Raw genomic sequence first — 22,037 nt, forward strand, 5'->3', positions numbered from 1 at the left:
AAGCATGGTATTCTTGGGGTGTGTGCTTCATGTTTTCCCCAGTCCTGGAGAAAACGACAACATAATTTTCTGTAGGCTTAACACATTTTATTATATGTTTGAAAGCCCGTGTGTGTGTGTGTGTGTGTGTGTGTGTGTGTGTGTGTGTGTGTGTTTTGACCATTGAACCAAAGATTACATAACAAAGCCTTTCTCACATTTCATGTGACTTAAAAGGTAATATTTGGCTGGAGTGAGCTGTTAATTTTACAGAATGTAGTTAAAAGTTTAGTTTATGCACATGTCTAGAAAAGACTTCAATTTTTTTCTATTTTTAAAAAATAAGCTTAAATAGTATTTGAGTGGTGGAATAAAGGAAAAGTGTTTCTTTCTTTCTCTCTCTCTCTTTTTTTTTTTTTTTTTGCCTCCAGGGTTATCACTGGGGCTTGGTGCCTGCACTGCTAATCCACTGCTCCTGGAGGCTATTTTTTCCCTTTTGTTGCCATTGCTGTTGTTGTTGTTATTATTGCTGTCATTGTTGGCTAGGACAGAGAGAAATTGAGAGAGGAGGGGAAGACAGAGAGGAGAGAAAGATAGACACCTGCAGACCTGCTTTATTGCTTGTGAAGCAACCCCCTCTGTAGGTGGGGAGCCGGGGGCTTGAACCGGGATCCTTACACCAGTTTTTGTGAGCACAAAAACTTGAGCATGGGCGCTTAAGCCACAGTGCTACTGCCCATCTCCCAGAAACGTGGTTTTTAAACTTCCCCTGACCTCTACTCATTTTATCTGTCTTTTACACTTGCTCAGTAACTGGCATTGCAGAGGCTGAAATCATAGGTATGACAACTTGGATTTTTTGGAGTGTTTTTCTCCCGATTCTTAAGTTATGGTTGAGGTGGTAGGCCTCTGGGGGCCAAGAGTGAGCTTACCTGGTAGAACATACTCTTTACCATGTGCAAGGACCCAGCTTTGAGTCCCCAGCCACCACATGGGAGCACCAGGCAAAGGAAAAGCTAAACGAGTAGTGCTGTGCTCTTTCCTTTTAGCCTCTCTGCCTATCTCTCTCATCCTCTGTCTGGAAAAAAAGAAAGGGAAATTACCAGGCCTCAACTAGGCCTCAGATATCACAAGCTTTTACAGTATAAAAGGTTTCTTTCCTGCTTTTTTTTTTTTTGTATTTATTTATTTTCCCTTTTGTTGCCCTTGTTGTTTCGTTATTGTTGTTGTTGATGTCATCATTGTTGGATAGGACAGAGAGAAATGGAGAGAGATGGGGAAGATAGAGAGAAGGAGAGAAAAATAGATCTCTGCAGACCTGTTTCACTGCTTGTGAAGTGGCTCCCCTGCAGGTGGGGAGCCAGAGGCTCTAACCGGGGTCCTTATGCCGGTCTTTGCACTTTGTGCCATGTGCGCTTAACCCGCCGCGCTACTGCCTGACTCCCTCTTTCCTGCTTTTTTTTTTTTTTTTTTTTAAACCTGAGTACTGCTCATCTCTGGTTGATGGTGCTGGGGCTTGAACCTGGGACCTTGTAGCCTCTGGTGTGAAAGTCATTTGAATAACCATTATACTGTCTCTCCATAGAGAGAGAAAAGAATTAACTTTGAAGCCTTACAGAGCTCTGTGCTCTTTCTCTCCCCCTCTCTTCCCCTCCTCTATTTCTCTCTGTCCTATCTAACAACAACATCAACTACAACAACAATAAAAACAACAAGGACAACAAAAGGGAAAAATAAATATAAATAAATATTAATTTTTTTTTTTAATTTCCCCAGCTGTGAAATTTATCATTTTAAATCTGTGTTTGTTTGCAATCAAACTGAGGGTGTCAACATGTTCTCCGTCACTGAACTCTATCTCTGGCCCCTGTTTTGACCTCATGTTTTTTAGTTTTTACCAAAAAACCACTGCTCAGATCTGGCTTATGGTGGTGCCAAGGATTGAACCTGGGACCCCAGATCTATGCTATCTCCCCAACCTTGTTTTGACCACTTTAAAGTTCATCCTTCTGTGCAGCCCTCATCACCATTATCTCCATAGTTTTTTGTCATTCCAAACTGAAACTCTGTACCCATTGTACCCACCGAACAATAACTCTTCAGTCCCCTCAGCCCTTAGCAACCATCATTCTATTTTCTGTCCCTATTAACTTGCCGACTCTAGGTAGAATATTTTAATTTTTAATAAGATTCTACTTAAACAGTTTTATAAATAAAATGTCACTTGTAGATTAGTCATTCTTAAGTAATTTAAAATCATGGTGGAGGGGCTGATATCTCAGATTTGTCTCAAAGTCTTTTAAGAATTTTTACAGGGCTGGCAAGTTAGCTCACCTGGGAGAGGTCCTGTTTTGCCATGTGTGTGAGCCAGGTTTGAGCCCCCTGGTGCACTCCACAGGAGTACTGTAGCTCTGGGGGAGTTTTAGTGCTGTGTTCTACCTAGTGAAAGCTCAGTAGGGAGCTGGGCAGTGGCACACCTGGTTAAGCGCACACAGTACTAAATGCAAGGGGAGCCACTTGACAAGCAGGTCTGCAGGTGTCTGTCTTTTTTTTTTTTCCTCCTCTCTATCTCCCCCTCCCCCCTCAATTTCTCTCTGTCCTATCCAATAGACAAAAAAAAAAAAAAAAAAGTTCAGAGTAGTGAAGTCCTGAGTATGACAGAAAAAAAAAATTATAGTGGTCCGGGAGGTGGTGCAGTGGACAAAGTATTGGACTCTCAAGCATGAAGTCCTGAGTTCCATCCCTGGCTGCACATGTACCAGAGTGATATCTGGTTCTCTCTCTCTCTCCTCCTACCCCTCTCATTAGTAAATAAATTGAAAAAGAGAAAAAATGATAGAAAAAGATTTTTCCTAAAAAGTCATTTCCATGCCTAAAGGTTTTATGTTTGTTTTTGCAGAATGAACAAGCACTTGATGAAATTTTCCACAATGCCAACTTCCGTACGTTCACTTTCAGGATCAGGGTCAAACTAGAGACCTACAATGTGAGTAAAGTCACCGGGGCTACAGAAGGGTGAACAGCCACTCTTACTTCACTACATACAGTTTACCACAGTGTTTGTTACCCTCTGAATCTTCCCAGCACCGAGCTACCACCAATGTCCTTCTTTTCAGATGAGGGAAGTAACTTAGAGGTAATGTGTCCTGATCAGTGTCACAGCTAGGAGGGAAATTGCTTTTCAGTTAACACCTGGGTGGTTTGTTTGTGTATTGACAAAGAATATAATGTCTGTGGGACTCACCTCTTCCACACTATATGGGTTCTATGGTCACTTTATGAAGCACATGTTAAAATTCGTTTGAGTAAAGTTCTTAAACTGGCCATAGCATTTAGTTGTGGCGCCAGGTGGTGGCGCACCTGGTTGAGTGCACATGTTACAATGCGCAAGGACCCAGGTTCAAGCCCCCAGTCCCCACCTGTAGGGGGAAAAGCTTCACAAGTGGTGAAGGAGTGCTGCAGGTGTCTCTCTGTCCCTCATACTCTCTATCCCTCGCTTTTCTCTCAATTTCTGACTCTATCCAATAAATAAATAAAGAAAATAAAACATTTAGTGGTATAGTCATAAGAAAACCACAGCATTTATATACTGCCAGATACTACTCTGATGTCCTTTACATGTACTGTCTCACTTGATTCTGACACTATATATAGGAACTACTGTTAGGCTGGGGAGATGGTTCAGTAGCAACATACCAAATTTACATGCCTGAGGCCCCAGAAGTTATGGGTTCAAGCCCTGTCACCACTGACTGATGCCAGAGCAGAGCAATGCTGGAGTTGCTCACTTTATCTCCTAGAAGTAAATCTTGGGTGTGGTCCAGGAGGTGGCGCAGTGGATACACTGGACCCTCAAACGTGAGGTCCTGAGTTCTGTCACTGGTAGCACATGTACCAGAATGATGTCTGGTTCTATCTCTCTCCTCCTATCTTTCTCATTAATAAATAAATAAATGGGAGGTGGGCGGTAGCGCAACAGGTTAAGCGCAGGTGGCACAAAGTGCAAAGACAGGCATAAGGATCCCGGTTCGAGCCCCCAGCTCCTCCCTGCAGGGGAGTCACTTCACAGGCGGTGAAGCAGGACTGCAGGTGTCTATCTTTCTCTCCTCCTCTCTGTCTTCCCCTCCTCTTTCCATTTCTGTCTGTCCTGTCCAACAACAACAACTGCTACTACAACAATAAAAAAAAAATTGAGAAGAAAAATGAAATGTTTTTTTAAAAAAGTAAATCTTGGCTGGGAGAAAGCTCACCCAGTAGAATGCACCAGGTGCAAGGATTCAGGTTCAATCTCCCAGCCATCATATGGGAGCACCATACAGAGGGAGAGTTTCCTGAGTGGTAGATTGGTGCTGTGGTGTCTCTCCTTTGTCTCTACTTCACTATCTCTTACCCTCTATCTGGGGAAAAAAAGGAAGGAAAGTCTATCAGAAGTAGTGGAATCATGTAGGCACAGAGTCCCCATCTGAAGTGCTGGCAATAAAAAATTAAGACCTAGTAGGTGACTCACATAACCATGCACAAGAATCTAGGTTTGAACCTGGGGCTAACACATGGGAATTCCTTCAGAGGGGAAGTTTCCTGAGCAGCGGAATGGTGCTACAGGGTTTCTCTCTCTGTCTTTATAGCCAATATAGAGGAAAGGAGAGAAGTAGCTGTTGGGAGCAGCAGGTCCTCACAATAGCACTGGTAGCAAAAGCATAAAATTTATTGATTAATTTTAAAGGGATGCAGCTGTTGCTACCTCTATTTTACCAATGAAAAAATGTATACATACTAAGGATGGGTAACTTACCTGAAGTCTTAGGCTGACAAGAGGGAGAGCATAGATCCCAGCTCAGGCCATCCAACTTCAGAGCTTTGCTCTTAGATATGCTTATAAATTATGGCTATACTTGGTAATTATTGAGCATAGAAAAGTGTGTGAACCCCTGAGCTCGACTTCTGCAGTCATTCTGGGCACTGTACCACTCTGCTTCTGAAGGTACTACTCAGTCCCTGGATATGAATGAATGTGTGATGAGGAGAATTCAAAAAAAAAAAAAAAAGAAGAAGAAGAACACCTCTGCTTGTTGTAGAGACGACTCATTGTCAGCCCTTGACCTTCATACTTGCTAGTAGAAGTATTTATTTCTGGAAGCAGTAAATGAGCCAAGAGATCAACTGTCTAAACCATTGAGTGTGGGATGGGGCTGGGAAGGAGGGATTTGAAGACTGAATCACCTCATGACCTGGATTGGGAAGATGGAGTTTAGAAGCTGAGAATGCAACCTAAACTCTGTTTTTCTTTGCCACTGGTTCTTTTTCTGTTACACCACAGCCAATATTTCCATATATTTTTATTTATTTAATTTAACTTATTTTTTATTTTATCTTTTTTAAAAATGTTTATTTATTCCCTTTTGTTGTCCTTGTTTTATTGTTGTAGTTATTATTGCTGTCGTTGTTGGATAGGACAGAGAGAAATGGAGAGGGGAGGGGAAGATATAGAGGGGGAGAGAAAGACACCTACAGACCTGCTTCACGGCCTGTGAAGTGACTCCCCTGCAGGTGGGGAGCTGGGGGTTCATACTGGGATCCTTACGCTGGTCCTTGTGCTTTGCACCACCTGCGTTTAACCCACTGCACTACTGCCCGACTCCCTTATTATTTTACTTTTATTAGAGCACTGTTCAGCTTTGGCATATGGTGGTGCTGGTGATTGAACCTGAGAGATCAGAGCCTTAGGCCTGAAAGTAGTTTGCATAACTATTATGTTGTTATTTCTCAACCCTCAGCTTTTCTTGAAAGCTGAGCTTCCAAAATTTGCTAGGTGGTTTTAGGCAAATCATTTATCCCCTCTGAGCTCCTTTCCCCTTCTAGAAAGAGAATTGAACTTGATAAACTCCATCTCATCTGAATTCTAGCTTTCTGATTAGGGGCATGAGGAAAAGGGTCCTCCATAAAAGGGAAGACCTGTCATCTCCCAGTCCCAGAAGTTCTGGATTATTTTGTCTTTATTAGATTTAGTAAACCCTGAGCCCAGCATGTCTTTGTATTTTTCTCCTGCTGGAATCATTGAAACCACTGAAGCAAAGGGGGAGTTATCACCACAGCTCCATGTCATGCTCACAAACTGCTTTTTCTCTTCCTAAAGGATGAATCTCGAATTAAGGCCAATGTTATGGATGTGAAGCCCGTGGACTATAGAGAATATGGCAGAAGGCTGATCATGAACATCAGGAAAAATGCAGCAATGTGAGAAGAGCAATACTGATCGCACAGAAGTTTTGAAAATAAAGAGCTGAAACGAAACTGATTTCTTCCCACTGTCTGTGTGACGATTCCATATTAGCTGCACTGTATGTAGAACCTCTCTGTGGGGACTAGGCAGTCTCCTCTCTGTCTGCATCTTGGTTCCACGGTGGGCAAAGGAAATATGCTCAGATGGCTGTGGCATGAACCTTGAGACCTAGGGGTCAGTAACAGGAGGTGTTGCACTAGTCACTCCCTCTGTTTCTAGGTTTTGGCCTTTTTATTTATTTATTTTTTTTTTTATTTTTGAGATTTTACTATCTTCAAGCAGGAATTATGTGACAAGTAATTGATTCCAAATCTTCAGCAGTAAAGTAGAGAGCTGGAGTTTACACTTCTCCACTGGCAATGCCTTTGCAGTCTGGGTTTCTTCTCAGGAGAGCCAAGAAGTGGTTGTGCAGAACCAGGGTGTATTAGAAAGCATATCCTAGAATTCAAAGGCTTATTTCTTTTTTTTTTTTTTTTTTTTTTTGCCTCCAGGGTTGTTGCTGGGGCTCAGTGACTGCACTATGAATCCACTGCTCCTGGAGGCCATTTTTTCCCTTTTGTTGCCCTTGTTGTTTATTGGTAGTGTTGTTACTATTATTGTTGTTGTTGTTGGATAGGACAGAGAGAAATGTAGAGAGATAGGGAAGTCAGAGAGAGGGAGAGAAAGATAGACACGTGCAGACCTGCTTCACTGCATGTGAAGCAACTCCCCTGCAGGTGGGGAGCTGGGGTCTCGAACCGGGATCCTTCCATTGGTCCTTGCACTTTGTGCCACGTGCACTTAACCCACTGTGCTACTGCCCAGCCCCCAGGCTTTCTCTTTCTAGAGGTACCACATGGTTGTTAATGCTTGGAATGGCAATAGGGTAGAATTATTAATCAAAGACGTATCTTTTATATCTGAAGACTATCCTTCCTTCAGGGTTTAATAGACTGAGTCAGATGGGTCTGATGTTAATCAAAATTGTTTCTTCTGAGGAAGGCTGATAAGCATTGACTTGCTGTCCCCTAGGGACACCCAGGGAGCTACAAAGCACTGCTTTCGTTTTCCCTTCAGTTAATGTTGCATTTTGGTTGGTGAGTGCACACTTCTACCTGTGCGTACTTCTTGCATTTGCATGTCTCATTTCCCGATTAAAGCTATGTTAAGTAGAAGGGATTTTAAAGGAGAAGCCCTTTGTTTCCCTTGCTTTGTTTGAATAAACAGTATATTCTCTGCTTGTGAATCCTACTTTGTTTGAATGCAGAGGGTTCTTGTAACTGGAAAGCAGTTAATTAGCCTTCATAATAAATGTTCACTGGGGGGAGATGTTAACTCATTTCAAACTCGAAGATTAGTCCAAGACACGAAGATCATTCTTCCTAATGTCCACAGCCCTGAAATGCATCTTTAAAAGAAGGAAAACATTAAAAACAAAAAGCCATTGTGCCCAAGATTGCTGATGATCTGGCACTTTGGGATTTTATTGATGTTTACACAGCAGTCTAGCAGTCTTAACACCAACCAGGCTTTGAAATGTGTACAGACAGTGAGCTAGTATGAAAACAGTAATTGGGGGCCAGGCAGTGGCGCACTTGGTTAAGCGCGCACATTACAGTGCGCAAGTATCCAGGTTCAAGCCCCTGGTCCCCACCTGCAGGGGGAAAGCTTCACGAATGGTGAAGCAGGGCTGCAGGTGTCTCTCTGTCTCTCTCCCTCTCTATCTTCCCCTCTCAATTTCTCTGTCTCTATACAATAATAAATAAAACATTTTTTAAAAAAGGATTTGAAAAAAAAAGAAAGAAAACAGTAATTATGCTAGTGGGATTTTTAATTTTTTTAAATATTTATTTTCCCTCTTGTTGCTCTTGTTTTTTTTATTGTTGTAGTAATTATTGTTGTTATTGATGTTAGATAGGACAGAGAGAAATGGAGACAGGAGGGGAAGACAGAGAGGGGGAGAGAAAAATAGACACTTGCAGACCTTCACTGCCTCTGAAGCGACCCCCCTCTGCAGGTGGGGAACCGGGGATCTAACTGGGATCCTTATGCGGGTCCTTGCACTTTGTGCCATGTGCGCTTAACCTGCTGCCCGGCCGCCCGACTTCCACTAGTGGGCTTTTCAGTCAGCAAAAGCATGCTTTGTCTGTGTGTTCCTAATCATATTAATTATCTGTCTGGTTGCTTGCAACCCACTGCTTGACATTTGCTGCACATCTCTCTCCCAAGTTTCGAGGCAGAGTTGCAGCCAGCCTATAGTCATAGGACCTGGTCCTTCTAGTCTGTGCAAGTAAAGCAGAAAGAGGTCCTTTGTGGAGCTGCCGAGTGATAAAGCCTTAGTATCCTTTATGTTCATCCTTTGCCTTCCTCACTGAGGAGTCAGAACCAGGCAGCTGTAGGCAGGATACTCTGTCGTTTCTCAGAATAAACACTGAGGGTCTCTTTCCTCAGGCCCACCAGTTGTTTGGATGCATTCTGGCCTCAGGAGACAAGTCGCTAGGCTTGGTTTTTCTGGCTGAGGCCACAACAATTTTTATGAAACTCTTTTCCGTCTGACCTTGCTTATAAAGCATTGACTAGAAAATTACAGTCTTCAACACTATTGTGGATTGACAAATTGTGGGTTGGAAGTGGTAATCTAGCTTTCAGTCCAGTAACCAGTCTTTTATATCTACTACTCCCAGCATTCCCTCCTCTCCCCAGCATGTTAGTTCTGCCCCAGGAAGAGGATCGACCAGCCGCACTGCCGTGACATGTGTAGCACATTGTACCAGTCACTACAGTTTCTCAATGACCATGTGATGAAGCCAGAACATCTACATTAATTTGATTAGAAATTTACAAGGGCATCAGGGTGGGGTGGGGATAGGGTGAGTGATCCCTCAAGGGAAGATATTTAGCAGATTTCCCTACTAAAAAAAAACCAGATCACCAGTAGAGGAGCATCAGAAATTGGCTCCATTGTTAGGCTTTTAAGAGATTAAGGTCCCTGAGGGTTGCCTAAATAGATTCTGGCCCACAGTTCTTAGAATTCTTTTGGATATATTCAATAGTTTACCTCGAAAGGCTGTTCATGTTCTATTTCTCATCTTTCACTTAGAGATCAATGTTTATCTTGCATATACCATGACATCAGCATTAAGCAATTAAGAAAAAAAAAATCTAATCACTTTGCCTTTATTTTAAATGGTTCTTGGATTCCCTCCAGTCTCATTGTGAAAGAGGTGATGGGCTGGGGCAGGGGAGAAGTAATCTGATTTCTGTCCATATTTTTAGTGTTTTATGCTTCCCATTAAAGCTTTGCTAATCTCTAGTGTGCTGTTCTGACTTTTTTTAAACTGCTAGGTCAAAAATTTCCCTTCCCCCACTTTTTTTTTTTTCCCCTGAGTGGCCTGTCTTCGAAAAGTATAAATAATATTGATCATGGTATTTAATACACTAATGAAACCCATGGTTATTGACTACATAATTAATATACTGTCTAAAAGTGAAGTTTGGCAGTCCAGTATATAAAGGTTTATATTGACTTTTGTTTCTTTGGCGATGTGCCCTCCAAGGTTTCGTTTATAGAAAATGAAACAGGTTGTTTAGCCTCCTTTGCTGCTTTTCCGCTTGTTAGAAGGCCACTGCTTCCCTAGTCAATTGATTATTTCCTTCTCAGAGAGGATTCCCTCTCCCCACTCTTATCTTTTTATGTGGTGTGCTAGCTCTTCACTTATAATCCAGTCTGTTGACAGAGTTCTAGCATTTATAGGGTGTGAGGGCGATCTGGCCGCGACATCTGTCATTGATGGCCAGGGCTCATCTGGCTCATCTGGCTGACGAGGCTGGTGTCCCCTTCCTCGCTGCTCCATGTGCGTCCTTCCCGAAGCTGCATGCTCCGTCCAAGAGGTTGACCCTCCCCAAAGAGAGGCAGACGGGTCTTCCGTCAAGGGTATATGGGTAGCTGTGCTCCCCTGCTGGAACCTTCAGATAAACTGAAGGTCCATTTATAAACACATGGAAATAATCAGTTTTCTCCAAAAGGACAACAGTTTAGCTGTTTTAGTTTTTCTTTTTTTAAAAAAAAACTGAGGGGGGGTAGATAGTATAATGGTTATGCAAAGGGACTCTCATGCCTGAGGCTCTAATAAAGGAGGATGACAACAATAACAACAAGGGCAACAAAATGGGGAAATGGCCTCCAGAAGCAGTGGATTTGTCGTGCGGGCACCGAGCCCCAGCAATAATCCTGGAAGCAAAAAAAAAAAAAAAAGGAAATGGAAACTACTGGGGGCATTGATCACTTCTTTATTTGGTTATTATTGGAGAGACTGATTGAAATTGAGATGGGAGGGGGAGGTAGAGAGGGAGAGAGAGACAGACACCTACAGCCCTGCTTCACCATTCATGAAGCTTTTCCCTTGCAGGTGGGCACCAGGGGCTTGAACCCGGGTCCTTGTACACTGTAATGTGTGCACTTAACCAGGTGTGCTACCTCCTGGCCCCACACTGATCATTTCTTACACAAATAATCTATGTTCATTCTAGACAAATAATCTGCAGATAAGAATTATCCATAATCCCACCTATCGGCAATAATCACTTGTATAACTAGCTGCTTTTTTCTATGCATATATGTCTATAACTGCATTTCCCATTATACTGTGCATATCATCCTAACACAATATTCCTAGCACTGTAGGATAACCACCTCAATTTTAGTAAAAGAGGCTGGGCAGTGGCACACCAAGTGGAGTGCGCATGTTACTTTGCACAAGGACCCAGGTTCAAACCCCCAAAGCCCTTCTGCCGGGAGGAAGCTTCATAAGAGGTGAAGCAATACTGTAGGTCTCGTATTTGCTCTCTGTTCTCTCCCAACCCCTCTCAATTTCTCTGTCTCTATCCAAAATAAATAAATACCAATTTCAGTAAAATGCATCTATCACTTTAGCTGGCATTTGGCTGTAATCTTGTATGAATGCATGCAGCCAGATCACTTGCTGGACGCTTATACTTGCTAACTGGTGTAAACTTGGCCTTTGATGTGCAGAAACACTTTTCCTTTGTGTCACTGAAAATGCATGCCTTCTGTTGTTTTCTGTTAAGATTCTCTGATTGTTTTTCCTTTCCCTTAGTCCAGTGGTACCTCCTCTAACCCCGTATACAATCAATGGCTGGCAGGTAATTTGATCAGGCCCTAGAGTCTTTTGGAGCATAAGTAGATAGATTAATGTAGCGAGAAGAGGGGGAAGGTGGGCTTCAGGGTGACGAGTGTTTTGTCCTGCCTACCTCACAGAAGGGGCTGTGACCATGAAAAGGTCTAAATCCTCTTGTTTTCTGCTGCTGTCCTAGAATTGGCTTCTGGCTTGCTAAGTCATCCTGGTCCTAAAGATGTTAGCAATTATTAAATCTTTAAATTATACTCACGATGAGAGTTTTGTTAAGGGTTGAGAGATGTGTGTAGCACTGTCTGCCTGCCTTACCCTCTCTCTGCGTGACTTACTATTTTACCACTGGGGTTATTCTTAGTGTTCCATGCTTGCATGGCTCTACCTTTCCTGGCTGCCAGGGTTTTTGTTTGTTGGTTGGTTTGTTTCCCTTTTGATAGAGGGTGAGATAGAGACCTGCAGCACTGTTCCACTTCTTATGAATTCCCCCTGCAGGTGGGGACTGAGGACTTGAACCTGGGTCCTCACACATGGTAATGTATGCACTTAACTGGGTGTGCCACCATCCAGCCCCAATTTATTTTTATGAATGATCAGATGCTTCAGGAAAATGCAGTTCTCCCCCCACACACCTTTGGAGACTGTGTGGAGAGCCCTTAGATGAAAATGGGATTACCAGGGTCAGGTGGTGGTGTGCCTGGTTGAGCGCACAGGTTACAATGCGCAAGGACCTGGGTTCAAAAACCAGTTCGCACCTCCAGGGGGAAAGCTTCACAAGTGGTGAACCAGGGCCACAGGAGTCTGTCTCTCTCCCTCTTTCTCTCCCCTCTCAATTTCTGGCTATCTATTCAATAAATAAAGATAATTAAGGGGGGAAAATGGGATTACCATATGCTCCAGCAATACCACTCCTAGGCATTTTTCCAAAGGACACTCAAACATTAATTCAAAGGGACATATGCACCCCTATGTTCATAGCTGCGTTATTCACAGTAGCTAAAAGTTGGAACCAACCTAAATACCCACCAACAAATGACTGACTAAAGAGGTTATGGACTATATATTCCATAGGAAACTTCTATCAACAAAGGTGGTATTGTGTCCCTTGGGACAAAATGAATGGAACTGGATGTGATTATGCTTAGCAAAGCAAGTAAAGAGATAAAAGACAGCTACCGGTTGTTTCATTCATGTGGAATCTAGAAGCAAGCAAACTGCTTCTAAGACTTGGGAGAACTATAGTGGTTGTCTTTGGGAGGCGAGAGAGTGGGAATACCGAATTTGAGTGGTGGTTATATATATACTATAATCTTACAGTCCTGTAACCAACTATTAATCACACACACACACACTCACAAAAATGCAATTCCACCACTCTTGAATTGGCTTCATTCTTTTTTATTTCAGAGAAATATAAAGAGCGATATATCACACCACCACTCTCCCCTGTGTGGAAGTTCTCCTATTGTGCTTTTTTGTGGTACCAGGGTTTGAACTTGGGTAACATGGTACAGTGTGCACTCAACTGGGTCAGCTGTCTCCCAGGGAGGCGGGTCAGTGATAAGAGCACAGAATTTGCATGCACGAGATCCTGAGTTCAACCCCTGCCTGGCACCATATGTGCCAGTATAATGGTGTTCTCTCAATCTGTCTCACTAGATAAATCTTTTAAAATAAAATCAAGTCACCATACCTGTCCCCAATAACTGCTCTGTTTGGAACAGGGCTTGGGGATAAGTAGCAAATCACAAGTCAAATCCAGAGCTAGTGAAGGGAAGGCTGGGGAGATGCACAGTAGTAGTGCACCAGTCCCAGCAGTCTCGGGTCTAATCCCTGGCACCACTATATGCCAGAGCTGCACAGTGCTCTGGCCTCTGCCTCTTGTGATGATAAATCTTAATTTTAAAAAAAGGGGGGTAGGCAGTGGCATACCTAGCTAAGTACACACATTATCATCACGAGGACCTGGGTTCGAGCCCCTACTCCTCACCTGCAGGGGGAAGCTTCACTAATACTGATGGTGTCTCTCTGTCTTCCCCTCCTTTCTTAATTTCTCTCTGTTCTATCAAATAAAAGGGGGGAGGGAAAAATGGCTTCTAGGAGTGGTGGATTCACCATGCTGGCACTGAGCTCCAGTGATAACCCTGGTGGCAATAATAATAGTAGTAGCAGTAGTAGTAAATGGAGAGGTCACTGGAATCATTAGGAAAGATTTCACAAGTTGTTGGTATGCATGAGACCCCTTCTGTTTCATTTGGTTTAAATCCCCCCTGCTTAACACTATTCTGTTTACATAACCACTTCATTCTATTTACATAACCGCTGTTAACAAGCACTACCCTCCCTCCAGGGCATTGGTTCAATCCCCACTGTTTCATGGTATGTTTTTGCTCCACCCCCTCTCCTTGTCACACCCTGATCCTCTCCTTGTCACACTCTGATTGTCACCAGTCACTTTTCTCTCCACCCTCTCTATGTCACATCCTGTTTACACCCTACTTGGCAAGTATATATAAAGACAGCATTGTGAGTTTTACAGTACCTTGAGTTTAGCTTAGCTCGTCTTAGATTGTGCTGCGTCCTGCGTGAATAAAGAGATACTGCCTACAGCTCAACCATGAGTCCCTGGTCATCTGTTACCCGCCCGTGAAGCCAGCCCGGCGAAAACAACAAGTGGGTGATCTGAGTGGTCAGGGAGGTGGTTCAACAGGATAGAGTACAGAACATGCACGCATGTGGTCCTAGATTCTATCCTCAGTACCTCTTGGGTTAAAGCATTGTTCTAGTCTCTCAAATAAATGCTTTCAGGGTCAGGCAGTAGCGCCGTGGGTTAAGATCATATGGCACAAAGCGCAAAGACCGGCTTAAGGATCCTGGTTCCAACCCCTGGCTCCCCACCTGCAAGGGGGTCGCTTCACAGGCAGGTCTGCAGGTGTCTTATCTTCCTCTTCCCCTGTCTTCCCCTCCTCTCCATTTCTTTCTGTCCTATCCAAAAACAACAACAGCAATAATAGCAATGATAAACAACAAGGGCAATAAAAGGGGAAAAAAATAGCCTCCAGGAGCAGTGGATTTGTGCAGGCACCAAGCTCCAGCAATAACCCTGGGGAATATATAGGGAATATATATATATATACTTTCCCCCCGAGTTAGGGTCTAGCACATGTGCAGCCACTCCCAGGCTGAGTTTTTCATTCATTTTATTTTAGAGATACCAGAACACTGTTTCACCCTTCATGGGACTTCCTTACTCCCACCCCCACCATCATCAGTGCTTCTAGGATACTCCAGCTGTGCCAGACCTCAAACCTGGACCTAGTGCAAGGTGTAACATGCATTCTAGAACTGTCCCATAGACTCAAATCTTAAAAATACATTAAGTAGGGGGGCAGATGGCAGCATACCCTGTAGAGAGCATGTTATCATATGAAAGGATCTATGTTCAAGCCTCCAGTACCCACCTGTAGGGAAAAGCTTCATGAACAGTGGAGCAGTGCTGTTGTAGGTTTTTCCTTTACTCTGTCTTTCCTTCTATCAGAAGAGAACATGGATGCCAGGAATGGTGGAGTAGTTGTGTAGGCACTGAGCCCCAGTGATAACCCACGTGGTGAAAATAAAATAATTGGGGTTGATTTGCAACCTACAAATCACAGCTTGGGGGTTATCTGGTCTATGTGAGATAATCCCTAGCAGATGAAGCTATGTAGAGGTCTTGCAAGGGAAACAGGGCACCAAGGGAAACTGGGTGTCTTGAATAAATTATATTTGGCCAGATCTGATGTAAGGGGACTTGTGTCAGATCCCTAACTCTTGTGTTGAACTTAAGAATTTGTGACCTGCCAGGGAGCTGTATGCCTGAGACACTGACACCTGGTCATTTTTACATCTTTTTTTTTTTATTTATAAAATGGAAATATTGACAAGACTGTTGGATAAGGGGGGGGTACATATCCACACAGTGCCCATCCCCAGAGCTCCATATCCAATCCCCTCCCCTGATAGCTTTCCTATTCTTTATCCCTCTGGGAGCATGGATCCAGGATCATTGTGGGATGCAGAAGGTGGAAGGTCTGGCTTCTGTAATTGCTTCCCCACTGAACATGGGTGTTGGCAGGTTGATCCATACTCCCAGCCTGTCTCTCTCTTTCCCTAGTGGGGTGGGGTTCTGGGGAGGCAGGGCTCCAAGACACATGGTGGGGTCCTCTGCCCATTTTTACACCTCTTAATGGCTGTTACCTTGAACCCCTACTTCTCAGCTGTGGACAAATCATAAAATATATTATTTTCAAGAATGCAATCTCTACCTCCTTGCCCCCCCCCCCGTGCCTTGAAGACAGACCACGTGAAAAACTTAATTCTCCCTGCCTTGTGAGAAATATTTATATTCAACTCAAAAGTAATCATGTAAACTTTTTAATAATTGTGAGCCATTCTTATGAAATCATACCTGCTCCCTAGTGTATTACCCAGTTGGTAATTGGAAGTTTGTGCTGTCATTAAAAATGACAGCTTCTTCAGATAACATCCTTGGTGCTTGTAAAATGCGGATCATGCGGCCTATATTTAACTGGTGTGTGGTGGAGTATCTTTCGATGGTTAGGTAACCTGGGTGCACAGTGAAGCAGGGGAGCTCACTGCAGGGCCCAGTGGCTTTGTGCTCCTGAAATGCCCTGCCTTGAAACAACCAGGACTTTTAAAAAATAAGCCCCGGTTGTACTTTCATCTCTCCTCTCACAGTTGACACCGCTGTTCATGTTGAAGTTTATTTATATCTTCAGTCAGCCATGGTACAGAGGTCATTTCCATTGGCCTAAAATTTTAGAGGCTTAGAGGTTTGCCTGGGAAAGCTGATCTCCTCAGCACTTAGGCTTGTAATGCAAAGCTTGTCTTTTGTAGAAGCTTTGCTGCTTCCATAGCACCCCAACTCCCACCACCACCAATTTCCTTCTCCACTATTTATTTAAAATCTGAATAGCTTTAGAAGGTGCCTCCCTGTAAATGAGCTCTCTCCCTCTAATGGGTTCTCTCCAGGCAGCAAACCTGCCATAAAGGAGCCACTAATTAAGCAGAAAACGGTTTGTCTTGCTTAGCCACGTTTCATGAATCTAACAGTCAATTTAAAAGAGGCAACATCCTTCTTGATGGCTATGATTTTAATAATATTCTTTTGTCTTCCTGCCAGGGGTAAGCGGGTGTTTGTGTGTGTTCCTGTGTCTGTCTTCCTCCCCATCCTTAAGGAAGAGGCTTGTTTCCGTGTACTTTTGATTTTTTATGGAGCTCCTTATTCAAGTTACTCCAAGGATCAAACCTACACCAAGCCTTCTTGGTTGGCGAGTCGTGTTGTAAAGAGTGTTGATTTGCAGTGGCAGCACGCACAGGCTTTCTGGAAAGATGCCTGTCAGTCAGATGGGCCTCGTGTAGTGAGAGGCCTGAATGCTCTCTCCCCAGCTCTATCTGAGGGAGAATTGAGGGTGTTAGCAGGCTTACCAGGGCAGCATCACTCAAGGGTGGATGTGCGTGCTGCAGCCCAGATGCACATGCCTCCTAATAGAACCTTTAGCTCCTGGAGCCGAGTCTCATTCTGCGTGTGTTATTAAAGTGTGCGTGGCTAGGAAAAGCAGGGCCCTCTTAATTAGAGAGCGATGTTCTTTCGTAGTAGTAGTGTTCCGTTTGTGGCATAATTGTCACAGCAAATTACCAGTTAGGTTAAATATTGAGCTGGTAGTTCTCGGAGCTTCAATTATTTGCTCCACCCCACTTCCCCACGTCCCCCCACCCTCCCCATCACCTGCTATCCTGCACTTCTAACTTGATCTTCTGCCAAGTGGTAGCTTTTAAGTGAGGCTTAGAGAAGATACACTTTACAGCAGGAGCAATAAATCTGGCTTTGGGCAAGTGATAGGATGCCAGGAACATCTGAATGAGGGGAACAATTTTTGCTTGGAGTGTGGGGTTATGCTGGGTCATCTTTTGGGTCTTCTGACTCGAGCTGTAAGACTACCAGGTCAGTCAGTCTAGCTAATGGGGTGTGCTAATGTGAAAATCCTATTTGAGGTGCCACAAGAAATACAAAGGAAACGTGAGACTTGATCCCTTCTCTCAAAATACTACTCCAGGAGGGGAAGGCCCACAAGATGGAAGCACAGTTTATAAGCAGTGCTGAGCAGATTGAAGGTGTGGTGTGAGGAAGGAGTCTGCTGGAGGGTGGCACACGGTGTGTGAGTTGTCAGTGTTGAGGTGAGAAAAATGGATTGGCAAGAAGGAAAGAGGAGTCCATTTCAAGCTGAAGAAATGGCACTCCACGTGGGCACCACAGAGAGAGAAAGTAGTTTGGGTGCCAGGCAGAGCAAGAGAATGAGTGTGGTTCAGGTGGCAGGCGAGATTGCTGGGCGTCAGGGGAGCAGCCTTTTGCTTGGAGCTTAATACTTTGGCCCTTTGGAATGCAGGCCTCTGCCAGTGTCCTTTGTCTTTAATTGACCTTTTGGTTGCTCCTCTGGTACTCTGGCTTGCCAGGTGCCCAGGAAGATTGCTCCAGTACAGCCTGCTCTGCTTAGCCAACTAAATAGCTGAGGAAATCCTGCCGGGGATGTTATTGGAGTGTTGTACATTCAATTCCTCACAAGCTTCATGCTGGGCTGCTCATTTTCTTTGGACAAAGATAGACTGGCTCCCTCTCTTGTTGATGGAATGAAAATTCTCACTTGCATTATGGCTCATGTGATAACTTTGGTGGTGGTGGTGTGGGGATAATGAAGAGTCTCTTAATGGCTCTAGTTAAACCCGGTAATATCACTCTATCAACCTTCAGCCGGCGCTGAGAATCTAACCTGGTTTTGTATTCCTAATCGTTCTAAAACCCGACACTGGTATCTTAAAAGCACAAATAGGGAGCCAGCCATCATTTATCTGCTTCCTGGAGCATATTTAGAAGCTAGTGCTCATTTCTTGACGCTAGAATTTCACCTCTTTCAATTCCAGCTCCCCGGGCTGGGCTGAGGTCAGTCTCCTTGGATAAACTTGGGGGAGCTGAAGTTATTTCGGCCAAAGCACCACCCTTCTCTGAGCTCATCGCCTGCTGGTTTAGTGCCCCCAAAGGATGAGAACTCATTTTATTCTGGAAAATGGGGAAATGAATTTGCTTCAGGACCTGCTGAGGTCTAATTAGACCGGTCCGTGAGCAGGGTGTGCTGGGTGTGGGGGGGTGCGTGTTGCACGTGTGTGCGGCCCAGCCACACGTGTGCCCGTGGCCATGGAAGTGTGCTCAGCAGGGACTGTTGCTCATTCAGGTTGGCCCATTTAAGCCCTGCCCTCAAGAGAGCAGGTGGGCATGGCCATCTTATTACCCATCTGCCTATTAGCCCTCAAATAGAGGAGCAATGGGGGAGGGGGAACTTTTTTGATGCACCAAAAGGAAGTAGCAAAGGGGGTAGGGTGAAGTAGCAAAAGGAAGTAGCAAAGGGGGTGGGGTGAGGGCACATGCCGAGGCAGAGGAGGGGAGAGACTAGGAGAAAAGGCATAGACAGGAAAGAGGTCATCGTAGCCTAAATTAAATAATGGAGATGACAATTAGGAAGAGTAAGGAGAGCAATGATTCGCTGGTGAGAACTACACAGCCGTGACCAAAGGCCCTCCTGGGAAAGAAGGCTCAGCCTCCTCCCCTGGAGCCACAGAAGGGGTCTTGCCACCAGGCAGGGGTGGGGGGCTGGGCCGAGGCTGCCCGAATTAGCCTGCAAGTGGAAATCACCGGAGCAGTTTATAGAAATGCCAGAGTGTGCCGTGGCACAGTCAGCAGGCAGGATCCAGAGATGATGGCATAAATGTTTCAGATGTGCTCAGGGTAATTAGTTTTGAATTACCATGTGCATATTTTAAACATTTAAGTGATCATCCCAGGTTTTTGAAAACAGTTTCACAAGGCTTCATGCCGCTCCCCCTCCCACCACAGCCTCCCAGCGGGAAAGCAGCCGGTGTGGACTCGCTGGGGATGGAGCCAGGTGGAGCATAGCGGTTCTGCGGCTCTGGGAAGAGAAAGGAGCGGTGGGAGCCCAGCTAAACCCCGGGATAAAGGGGGATTAGGCCACAGCCCCCGGTCCTGGCACAGCCAGCTTGCCCAGGACTTTCTTTCCTCCAAGCCAATGTCATCTGTGCCAGTTTTTCAAAAACTGATTCGTTCAGCTTTTAAGTTTTCCATTGTGCATGAAAATGCAATTCCATTTGAGTAGGGTTGCTTTTTTTTTTTTTTTTCATTTTTTATGAAGACCTGGACAGCTGGGAAGCTTGAAAGATGATTAGCCAGGTAGGAATGGCACATGTTATTTTAAATGGTGGCCCGGTCTACCGGCCACTCGGTATACTTCAGCAATTTCAATTTTCCTGGTGCTTGGCCCAGAATGCAAAAATCCAAGTTCCATTAGCAGTGGAAAGGGCATAGGGTTTTCACGTCACAGATCCTCGAGCCTTCCTGCCTCCTGATGGAGTTGTTAGAGGAGATGACCTCTGGTATCTTACAGAGTTTCTCCAGCCTCTGGGAGGGGATGCTTACAGCCTGATCTGTAACTTCACAGACCTTCATGTACAGTAGTGGGTTTGGGGCAGCTGCCTTACATCCTCCCTTCCCTGTTAAAATGCAATTTCTCCAGCAGGTGGAGCTGGGAGAATTAAAAACTGTAAGCCAGTGTCTGGGACCTCTGAGTGGGAGCTATCTATGCTGAGATCCTGATTGAATGAAAATTATTCATTATGCAAACTGTCTGGTTCAATACACAGAGGCAGCCCCCAGGCACAAACCCCAAGTAGTTGCTTTTTCTCTTCCCAGATTAAAACATATGAATTGCTTTGATGTAATCTTATAACAAAGCCTAATAGAAATTTTATTTCTTCTGAAGTTGCCTGTCATTTCTTATTGCCCCCCTTCTTCTGTCCTATTAATACCCATACAGTCAGGGATCTGTGTCTGAGTTTAGACTTCATTTGAGAATGGGAACAGTGTGTTTTCCTCGGCAGTGGCCCAGGTTATTTAAATACAGTTACACTGCTTGCAATATGCTTAATCTCCTGGTTTTTTTTCTCCCTCGTTGCTATTTATCATTTTAATGGAATGCTACAGAATATCACATTATGCAATGTGTTTAAATTGATAAATTATATTAGAAAAATATTGGGTAGGGTTTTTTAATAGTAAGTGGGTTTTTGTAGAAATATTTTCTCATTAGTAGATCAGCTGCTTGCAGGGTGGAAATTGTAAGGATTTGGGAATAAGCTATATTTATGACCTATTTGGCTAATTAAAATTAAAGCATAATTTTAGCATGAAGTTCCTGCAAGACTTTGCAGAGAGGGTGGAGGAAGAAACTTGCCCAAATGCAGTTACTTTTAAATGTCAGTTGCCATAACAACTTCACATGAGCCATATTTTTACTTGAAAATTCCTTTTAGGATTCAGTTGCTATAATAATTTGCCTCCGCTCTTTTTAGGAGGCATATTTTCCTATTTTCCTTTTGTGATCACTTCAAGGCTTTTATTACTGTAACAGAAATGACCATAGAAAGCTCAGCTCTTCTTTTTTCCATGTACAGAAGCAGAGTGGCCCCAACAATAGACTCGTGGGCTCTGGGGGAATTCTGCAGGGAGGCTCCCGCATGCCATGAGGGAAAGGGCCAAATTCTCGGAGTCAGTTCCAGCAAGAATCTGCATGCTCCTGGATGGGAATTTGACCCCACAGAATTGTTTGAAGTTTGACTGTTCGATCTTTCTCTGTCCTGGGGGTTCTGCACAAGACAAAGACCAGCCTGACCCCCGTATGTCACTTCATTTGTGCTGAAGGCCAATCAGCTGCATGAACCTGTCCTTCACTGGAGCTGTTGGCATTTGACAACGGAGTGAGACAGTCCCCAAAGTATTAACTTAGAAGCAAAGAGATAGCAGTGTAAGTTCAATGCCCTTTTTTTCAGTGTTTAGCTGTTAACCTTGATTCATTAGACAGCATGACCTCAGAGAAACACCTGCATTTAAGATCTCTTCTGGCCAGAGGCAGCAGGGACAGTCGCTGCCAGTCTTGCTGGTCTCTCTGGGGCCAACAATGACATTGCCCAGGTAAAGGCAGGGTCTCAAGGAAAACAGGTGTTGCTTGTGGGAAGATCATTTAAGTTCAAAAGGCATCTCATCCAATCTCCTTGAAGACTGTCCTTGTCTGTCTCCTGTGTCCCTGCTGGAAGACGAAGTCAAATCTCACATCTTCTCTTCTTGGGTCTTTCTGTGGTTCCTCCTCCCACTCTCCTATCTCTCTACCTCCCACTCAAACTTTGTGAGTTCTCAAATCATTACATCTTTTCTAGGATTCTTTCTTTCCCTCTCTCCTTTTATTTTTACTTTTAGTATTATTATTTTATTTATCCCCTTTTGTTGCCCTTGTTTTATTGTTGTAGTTACTGTTGTTGTTGTTACTGATGTCATTGTTGGATAGGAAAGGGAGAAATGGAGAGAGGAGGGGAGAATAGAGAAAGGGAGAGAAAGACACCTGCAGACCTGCTTCACCGCTTGTGAAGCCACTCCCCTGCAGGTGGGGAGCTGGGGGCTCGAACCAGGATCCCAAACCGGGATCCTTATGCCGGTTCTTGCTCTTTGCACCACCTGCACTTAACCTGTTGTG

General features: G+C 44.2%; 1 protein-coding gene and 1 long non-coding RNA gene across 2 annotated transcripts in view; both read left to right on the forward strand.

Annotated features, from left to right (window-relative positions):
- The window catches only part of RPA1 (replication protein A1), a 56,340-nt gene extending 50,066 nt beyond the window's left edge, over nt 1-6,274 (forward strand). Inside the window, exons 16-17 of the mRNA XM_007520398.3 lie at nt 2,879-2,965; nt 6,113-6,274. Coding sequence (XP_007520460.2) covers nt 2,879-2,965; nt 6,113-6,217 — 192 coding nt within the window. The 3' untranslated portion in view covers nt 6,218-6,274. The remainder of the gene's footprint in view (nt 1-2,878; nt 2,966-6,112) is intronic.
- LOC132542030 (uncharacterized) overlaps nt 1-7,476 on the forward strand; it is a 139,513-nt gene extending 132,037 nt beyond the window's left edge. Inside the window, exon 2 of the long non-coding RNA XR_009553160.1 lies at nt 6,842-7,476. This is a non-coding gene — a long non-coding RNA (uncharacterized LOC132542030). The remainder of the gene's footprint in view (nt 1-6,841) is intronic.
- The last annotated feature ends 14,561 nt before the right edge of the window (nt 7,477-22,037 follow it).

Source organism: Erinaceus europaeus, chromosome 12, assembly GCF_950295315.1.
Source record: "Erinaceus europaeus chromosome 12, mEriEur2.1, whole genome shotgun sequence".
NCBI classification, from domain to species: Eukaryota; Metazoa; Chordata; class Mammalia; order Eulipotyphla; family Erinaceidae; genus Erinaceus; species Erinaceus europaeus.